This window comes from Pristiophorus japonicus, chromosome 3 (genome assembly GCF_044704955.1).
Source record: "Pristiophorus japonicus isolate sPriJap1 chromosome 3, sPriJap1.hap1, whole genome shotgun sequence".
NCBI lineage: Eukaryota > Metazoa > Chordata > Chondrichthyes > Pristiophoridae > Pristiophorus > Pristiophorus japonicus.
The window spans coordinates 218,044,823-218,054,341 of NC_091979.1; the positions used below are offsets into that span (position 1 = coordinate 218,044,823).

Genomic DNA, 9,519 nt, shown 5'->3' on the forward strand with positions numbered 1-9,519 from the left:
GCCCACTTCCCGTACCTTGAAAGCCTATTAGGGCAGACATCGACGATGAGGTTCAACGCCGCCTCCAGTGCGCCAGCACAGCCTTCGGAGATCAGGCCCTCAAATCTGCCACCATGCTTATGGTCTACAGGGCTGTAGTGATAGCCGCCCTCCTGTATGGTTCAGAGACATGGACCATACACAGTAGACACCTCAAATTGCTGGAGAAATACCACCGACAATGTCTCGAAGATCCTGCAAATCCCCTGGGAGGACAGGCGCACCAATGTTGGCGTCCTCGATCAGGCCAACATCCCCAGCAGCGAAGCACTGACCAAGCTCGACCAGCTCCGTTGGGCGGGCATACCTGACACGAGACTCCCAAAGCAAGCGCTCTACTTGGAACTCCTACACGGCAAGCGAGCTCCAGGTGGGCAGAGGAAACGCCCTAAGTGGAGGAAGAGCATCCGGGAGGGCACTGAGCACCTCGAGTCTGGTCGCCGAGAACATACAGAAAACAAGCGCAGGCAGCGGAAGGAGCGTGTAACAAACCAGTCCCACCCACCTTTACCTCCAACGACTGTCTGCCCCACCTGTGCCAGAGACACTAATTCCTGTAGTGGACTGTTCAGTCACAAGAACTCTGAGTGGCAGCAAGTCTTCCTCGATTTCGAGGGCATGCCAATGATAATGATTATTATGGAAATACAACATCTTATCCACAATTAGTCACCCCACATACTATACATCGTTAATGTTAATGTTATATGCTAATACAGTTTATATCCACAATGATGCATGGTTATAACATCCACGTTCAGAGAAAATATTTAATAACATCGTGTTTACGAACTAATGCTTGACACCAAACATCTTGCGTACAGTCTCCAGAAAAGGCCCCATCCATGGGCCGTGCCATTCGGTGCCTGAGGGGAGGTAGGCGGTTTATTTGAATCGATGGAGTTCCCCCAGGGGGGAGAATCAGGACTGCTGGTGAGCTCGGCAATCACAGGACTGTAATGGGAGGGGGCACCCCATCCATAGACTCTGCTCAGAGACCTCTGTGTGGCCCGAGCTAATGTCCCAAAGTGTCCCAGGGCAGCTCTCCCAGCCGGAGCGACTCACAGTCTGGGTAAAGGTGACCGGACCCCTCAGTGCTCAGTCGTGCTCCATCCACCAACATAACTAAAAAGGAGACGGTGCCCAAGTTAAAGAAGTGCTCACAGCACAAGAATTCTCCTTTTAAACTAAAGTGGTAGAAATGCCAAATGTTTGCAGTCTCTGTTTCCAGTCATTCCTTTAAATAATAATAATTAATATGGTAATTAAATATAAGGCATCTCAGCAAAAATTAGACTTAAAGGGCACAGGTTCCAACCCCAGTCCAAATCTTAACAGGAATGCTACCCAAGAATACCAGCTTAATTACAATCCGGCAGATTTACATTTTAATTAATGAGTCAGTGCATCATTACAATTTAAAATAATAATTTAATACTTACTCTTGCCGAAGTAACTAGACTGTTCCACCGCTTGCGGCACTGATCAGCCTCATGCCTATCGTGGGCCACCGATGAGATTACGGTGGCGATATCACCCCATATTTTTTTGATGTGTGGGCGGAGGTTTACCATGCCGACCCCAGGTTAATTGGCCCCACGATTTTCTACCTCATTAACAAGGGCCTTATTGGCCTCATCAGAGAGAAGGCTTTAGCCGACCCTCTCCATACTACGCTCCTGCTGCATACTATCGCTCGATTGGTTTGACATTTTTCACCCGCCACAGACTTATTTTCAGCTTCTCTCTCTCTCTCTCTCTCTCTCTCTCTCTCTCTCTCTCTCTCTCTCTCTCAAAACGGCCATTACTATGGACGCCAGCCTTGCACGACTGAATACATCGCGAAGGCTATCTCCCAAATGAAAAAGGCGAAACTAGCGGTTTTTAAAATGGGCGATATTCCAGCGATCCTGAAAAATAAAAAAAGCACTAGCTGAAAATACGATCATAGTGGAAAGTCTAGCCCATTGTTTAAAACAAATATTAATTGGTTCAGTGATGCACTTCGATCATTGTTAAACTAATTGGATGTTTATTTTATAATGTATGTTATACATTTAGACTGCTTTTTGAATTATTTCTGCCTCTTCCCAACTTCTATGCCAGCACTAGTCATAAATGTGTTCATGGTTGCAGTGTTCTATATAAGGTTAATGGTGTTAAATACAACAAAGCTTTCACATTTCTGAAAATTAATTTCCCTATAAGTTGGTAGTGTTGCTTATCAGAATGCAGTTTTGATGGTAATGCTTCCCACCTATGTAGACAACTTGGTTTACTAGCCACTGTTCAAAGCAGGAACAAGGAAACATAGAAAATAGGTACAGGAGTAGGCCATTCGGCCCTTCGAGCCAGCATCGCCATTCAATGAGTTCATGGCTGAACATGCAAATTCAGTACCCCATTCCTGCTTTCTCGCCATACCCCTTGATCCCCCTAGTAGTAAGGACTACATCTAACTCCTTTTTTAATATATTTAGTGAATTGGCCTCAACAACTTTCTGTGGCAGAGAATTCCACAGGTTCACCACTCTCTGGATGAAGAAGTTTCTCCTCATCCTGGTCCTAAATGGCTTACCCCTTATCCTTAGACTGTGACCCCCTGGTTCTGGACTTCCCCAACATTGGGAACATTCTTCCTGTATCTAACCTGTCTAAACCCATCAGAATTTTAAACGTTTCTATGAGATCCCCCCCTCATTCTTCTGAACTCCAGTGAATACAAGCCCAGTTGATCCAGTCTTTCTTGATATGTCAGTCCTGCCATTCCGGGAATCAGTCTGGTGAACCTTTGCTGCACTCCCTCAATAGCAAGAATGTCCTTCCTCAAGTTAGGAGACCAAATCTGTACACAATACTCTAGGTGTGGCCTCACCAAGGCCACTGTACAACTGAAGTAACACCTCCCTGCCCATGTACTCTCATCCCCTCGCTATGAAGGCCAACATGCCATTTGCTTTCTTAACTGCCTGCTGTACCTGCATGCCAACCTTCAATGACTGATGTACCATGACACCCAGGTCTCGTTGCACCTCCCCTTTTTCCTAATCTGTCACCATTCAGGTAATAGTCTGTCTCTCTGTTGTTACAACCAAAGTGGATAACCTTGCATTTATCCACATTATACTTCATCTGCCATGCATTTGCTCACTCACCTAACCTATCCAAGTCACACTGCAGTCTCATAGCATCCTCCTCGCAGCTCACACTGCCACCCAACTTAGTGTCATCCGCAAATTTGGAGATACTACATTTAATCCCCTCATCTAAATCATTAATGTACAATGTAAACAGCTGGGGCCCCAGCACAGAACCTTGTGGTACCCCACTAGTCACTGCCTGCCATTCTGAAAAGTACCCATTTACTCTCACTCTTTGCTTCCTTCTGCCAACCAGTTCTTAATCCACGTCAGCACACTACCCCCAATCCCATGTGCTTTAACTTTGCACATTAATCTCTTGTGTGGGACCTTGTCGAAAGCCTTCTGGAAGTCCAAATACACCACATCAACTGGTTCTCCCTTGTCCACTGACTGGAAACATCCTCAAAAAATTCCAGAAGATTTGTCAAGCATGATTTCCCTTTCACAAATCCATGCTGACTTGGACCTATCATGTCACCTCTTTCTAAATGCGCTGCTGTGACATCCTTAATAATTGATTCCATCATTTTACCCACTACCGATGTCAGGCTGACCGGTCTATAATTCCTTGTTTTCTCTCCCTGCTTTTTTAAAAAGTGGGGTTACATTGGCTTCCCTCCACTCCATAGGAACTGATCCAGAGTCTATGGAATGTGGGAAAATAACTCAATGCATCTGCTATTTCCAAGGCCGCCACCTTAAGTACTCTGGGATGCAGACCATCAGGCCCTGGGGATTTATCGGCCTTCAATCCCATCAATTTCTCCAGCACAATTTCCCGACTAATAAGGATTTCCCTCAGTTCCTCCTTCTTACTCGACCTCTGACCCCTTTTATATACGGAACGTTGTTTGTGTCCTCCTTAGTGAATACCGAACCAAAGTACTTGTTCACTGGTCTGCCATTTCTTTGTTCCCAGTTATGACTTCCCCTGATTCTGACTGCAGGGGACCTATGTTTGTCTTTACTAACCTTTTTCTCTTTACATATCTATAGAACCTTTTGCAGTCCGTCTTAATGTTCCCTGCAAGCTTCTTCTCTTACTCTATTTTCCCTGCCCTAATTAAACCCTTTGTCCTCCTCTGCTGAGTTCTAAATTTCTCCCAGTCCCTGGGTTCGCTGCTATTTCTGACCAATTTGTATGCCACTTCCTTGGCTTTAATACTATCCCTGATTTCCCTTGATAGCCATGGTTTGAGCCACCTTCCCTTTTTTATTTTTACGCCAGACAGGGATGTACAATTGTTGTAGTTCATCCATGCGGTCTCTAAATGTCTGCCATTGCCCATCCACTGTCAACCCCTTAAGTATTATTTGCCAATCTACCCTAGCCAATTCACGCCTCATACCTTCAAAGTTGCCCTTCTTTAAGTTCTGGACCATGGTCTCTGAATTAACTGTTTCATTCTCGATCCTAATGTAGAATTTCACCATATTATGGTTACTCTTCCCCAAGGGGCCTTGCACAACGAGATTCCTAATTAATCCTCTCCCATTATACAACACCCAGTCGAAGATGGCCTCCCCCCTAGTTGGTTCCTTGACATATTGGTCTAGAAAACCATCCCTTATGCACTCCAAGAAATCCTCCTCCACCGTATTGTTTCCAGTTTGGTTAGCCCAATCTATATGCATATTAAAGTCACCCATGATAACTGCTGCACCTTTATTGCGTGCACCCCTAATTTCCTGTTTGATGCCCTCCCCAACATCACTACTACTGCTTGGAGGTCTGTACACAACTCCCACTAGCGTTTTCTGCCCTTTGGTATTCCGTAGCTCCACCCATATAGATTCCACATCATCCAAACTAATGTATTTTCTTACGATTGTATTAATTTCCTCTTTAACTAGCACCGCCACCCCGCCTCCTTTTCCTTTCTGTCTATCCTTCCTAAATACCCTTGGATGTTGAGTTCCCAGCCCTGGTCACCCTGGAGCCATGTCTCCGTGATGCCAACCACATCGTATCCGTTAACTGCTATCTGCACAGTTAATTCATCCAACTTATTCCGAATACTCCTCGCATTGAGACACACAGCCTTCAGGCTTGCCTTTTTAACACACTTTGCCCCTTTAGAATTTTGCTGCAAAGTGGCCCTTTTTGTTTTTTGCCTTGGGTTTCTCTACCCTCCACTTTTACTCATCTCCTTTGTTTCTTTTGCTTCTGTCTCCGTTTTGTTTCCCTCTGTCTCCCAGCATCCGTTCCCATCTCCCTGCCATATTAGTTTAACTCCTCCCCAACAGCACTAGCAAACACATCCCCTTGGACATTGGTTCCAGTCCTGCCTCGGTGCAGACCGTCCGGTTTGTACTATTCCCACCTCCCCCAGAACCGGTTCCAATGCCCCAGGAATTTGAATCCCTCCCTGCTGCATCACTGCTCAAGCCACGTATTCATCCGAGCTATCCTGCGATTCCTACTCTGACTAGCACGTGGCATTGATAGCAATCCCGAGATTACGACATGAAACTGCAGGTTTCCTGTATATTCTATATATTGGATGGTGTGTGTATATCTACTGTGCTTGTGTGGAATCCTTCATTGCTTTTGTGCTGGTGTGTACTTGGCATCAGACCAAGCTGGAATCCATAGCTCACTAACCACTCTCTCTAATAAAATGTAAATTGTGACAGATTTTGGTTGCGTTGCTGTGGAGTGGAGTCCTCTTCCCAGCCAACCAGCATGTTCTACTCCACCTGTTATGTGTGTGTCGCAGTTGCCATCTCCGGTATCCTGTGTAATGAAATTTCTTTGTTTCAGAAGACGTTCTCCCTCTCCCTATTATAACAGGGGTGGCTATCGTTCTCGCTCCAGGTCACGTTCCTATTCTCCACGTAAGTACTGATCAATACGTACTTGTTATATAGAATCATAGAAATTTACACCATTTTGGCCAATCGTGTCCGCGCCGGCTGACCAAGAGCTACCTAGCCTAATCCCACTTTACAGCTCTTGGTCTGTAGCTCTGCAAGTTACGGCAGTTCAGGTGCACATCCAAGTACTTTTTTAAATGTGCTGAGGGTTTCTGCCTCTACCACCTTTTCAGGCAGTGAGTTCCAGACCCCCACCATCCTCTGGGTGAAGAAATTCCCCCTCATCTCCTCTAAACCTCCTACCAATGACTTTAAATCTATGTCCCCTGGTTGTTGACCCATCTGCCAAGGGAAACGGGTCCTTCCTATCTATCCAGGCCCCTCAATTTTATACACTCCAATCAGGTCTCTCCTTAGCCTACTCTGTTCCAAAGAAAACAGACTCCGCATCTCCAATCTTTTCTCATAGTTAGAATTCTCCAGTCCAGGCAATATTCTTGTAAATTTCCTCTGCACCCTTTCCAGTGCAATCACATCTTTCCTGTAATGTGGTGACCAGAACTGCACACAGTGGTTCCAAGTTTGCCCCCAGGGTTGGAACGGAGCACCTCCGTGTGGTGCGGCAACTTTTTAGAACAGAAACGGCGCCTATTATTTACCTTGGTATTCTCCCCTCCGTCTGGTTCATCCAGGCCCTTGGCGCAGCGCAGCAGAACGCGCGTGGGGGGTGGCGGAGCCAGGTTCCGGCGCTGAAAACAATGCCGGGACCTCTGCACATGTGCGCACACTCTAGCAGTAGCTCCAGGCCCCCGAGGCTATGTGGGAGGGGCCTGAAGCACGCCGCCCCTAGCCCTGGCCGAATGGGCTGCCAGGGCGAAGATCGGACTCGGGCCTCCTTCCTTCCCTCCCTCGTTTAGCAACCCCTCCCCCCTGGTTTAGCTCCCGCTCTCTTCTCTTCTCCCCCCCCCCCCCCCCCCACGTTGTCGGGGCCCGGCATCTTGCTGGGGGCGGCCCCGCCCAAAGTCTTCGCCGCGGCCCGTTCAGCCTCCCTCTCTGCCTCCCCCCAACCCCTCTCCTCTTCCCTCTCCAACCCCCCCTCCTCGCTGTCAGAAACGCAGCAACACTGACAGAGAGAGACACTAGGGGGGCCCTGTTCCAGTACGCAGTTGGAGGGCTCCCGGTGTTGCAGTCGGTGAGTAGAAACTTAAATTTTTTATTTATATACTAATTTTTTGATCTGATTGGTTTATTTATTGATTTATTTATCATTTATTATTGATGGCTCTTTATTTGTAAAAGTGAAGTTTAATGTTTGTAAACCCCCTTCCCCTCTCTTTCCCCCGCCCCCCCCCCCCCCAATCTCGTTCTCTACGCCTGATTTATAAGTGTAGGCAAGTGAGCCCAGTATTCCAGCTGCAGCCTAACCAATGTTTTATACAGTTCAAAAATAACCTCCTTGCTCTTGTATTCCATGCCTCGACTAATAAAGGCAAGTATGCCGCCTTAACCACCTTATCTACCTGACCTGCTACCTTTTAGGAATCTGTGGACAAGCACTCCAAGGTCCCTTTGTTCCACTACACTTTTCAGTGTCGTACCATTTAATATGTATTCCCTTGCCTTGTTAGATCTCCCCAAATGGGATTGAATTCCGTTTGCCACTGTTCTGCCCACCTGACCAGTACATTGCTATCTTCCTGCAGTCTGCAGCTTTCTTCTTCATGAGGGGTTTTGATAGAATAGATGCAGCCGCTCCAGGGATGCAAGGGGTTTTCAAATGGTAACTGGGAAGATGGAAAGGATATTTGGCAGGTGTCAGGTCAAGTTAGTCCTTTGTTGTTCCTTGGGGGCATGTGGTCTTGGAACAGTTTGTGCTCCTGCCCTGAGCAAAGAGATACCAAGTATAACTGGTTTACCCTGATTTAATCCGCACGCAATGTTCCCTCTAAGCTGCACTTTGTTCTTCGCGGCCTGTTTTTTTTTAATGTGTTCCCTTTAAATTTCCGCGCACGCACTGTATTTAGTGTATAAGCCGGTGAGCGGCCTGGGCAGCACCTTCTGCGTGGCTGCACACCTTAGATGGAACATTGTCCGCAAGCCCCGAAAAACTACCCCATAAAGCCCTGGCAGCTCATTCCTAGTTTTGCTTGTATTTCTTGGTTTGTCGTCTTTGAATTGTGTGGGCATAGAAATATGAAATAGGCCATTTGTGCTGTTGGCTAAAAAGTCAGAACAGAAACAATTCAGGGTAATAGCAGCTTGATGTATGGAAATTGATTGGATTTGAACTATACGTGTGGCCTTGAGGCTCCATGTTACTCTGAAATCCTGAAGATAAGAAGTTTGGGCACTTCTACTATAGTGATCTGAGAGAATTTTAACGCTATGACTGACTTTTTTTCAGGTCGCTACTGAAGACCCGAAGTATCCAAATAACAACCTTAAGGCCAGCCGACCTATTTGCTGAAGATTTCTTTTATATAAAACAACCTTTTTTTTAAGTCATGTTTGTGTAAAGTTTTTTTTTCTTTCAAAGTGTTTAGTGAGAAGCTTAAAAATATTCTGGTTGGACTGGGTTATCAATAAAATGGCCACAGTTATATCCTTGGGCTTGACCAACATGAACTTTGTTTCCCAATCTTGAGCAGCTTTGAGTGTGGAGAGGAACATAATGCAATGGTGAATGACCATGCAGCTGCTATTGTTTCATTTACCAAGACATACATTCTTTGAGTTTTGGTGACAGGAGCTAATATTGGACTTGTGTATGACTCAACACGTGTGCAGATTCCAGACCCATGAACTCAGTGAAGGGCTTTTTTCCTACAGTGTAGAGTAAATTTTTAACTAGCAATACAGTACTTTCATTAATTACAAATTGGTAATTGAACAAATTCTTAAATGAAAACTGTATGTAGTAAATGGTGTTGGAATTCTACATCAAAAATAAATATTTCAACGTGAATCACAAACAGTGGAGAAATGCAGCACTTAAGTCTGGCCTTAACTCTGTCAACTAATTGTAATTAGCTGAATCTGGTTAACTACTGATCTTTTTATTTAGTTCCTTTTAGATTAAGTTATTTGATCTTTCATGGGGCTATTTTTGTATCCCATCAGTAATATTCATTCGTATCCATAAATCTTCTGGGTTCATGTTGTTGTAAAGAGACTGTTGTGTTAAATGGGGATTTTTGTACCAGTGCAAAACCTGTGGCACTGAATAGAAGTGTGTGTGAAATGCTTTTAAATATCTGACGTAAAATGAACATTAAACTCCAGCAAGAACTGCTTTTTCTTTATGCTTCATGTTTCTTTTATTTGCTTTGTCAGTCTTCATTTTATTAGTTGGACTAGTCCTTTTCAGCAAGGGTAATTATTCTTTGTAACTGAATATTAAGCAACGTAGTAGTTGGAACAATTGTCTGATCAAAGGCAAGAGCAAGTCTAATTTGCCTGCCTGTGTTGGGTGAATCTTTCTGTTTAGATCGTGCCTTATTTACTGCATGACTGGCTGATT

General features: G+C 45.3%; 1 protein-coding gene across 2 annotated transcripts in view; it reads left to right on the forward strand.

The window, feature by feature from the left end:
* The window catches only part of LOC139260110 (transformer-2 protein homolog beta-like), a 55,641-nt gene extending 46,345 nt beyond the window's left edge, over positions 1-9,296 (forward strand). The window contains exons 7-8 of one of the 2 annotated variants that reach the window (XM_070876283.1): positions 5,947-6,020; positions 8,404-9,296. In XM_070876283.1, coding sequence (XP_070732384.1) covers positions 5,947-6,020; positions 8,404-8,414 — 85 coding nt within the window. In that variant the 3' untranslated portion in view covers positions 8,415-9,296. The remainder of the gene's footprint in view (positions 1-5,946; positions 6,021-8,403) is intronic. The other variant, XM_070876284.1, reaches the window with a different exon arrangement.
* The last annotated feature ends 223 nt before the right edge of the window (positions 9,297-9,519 follow it).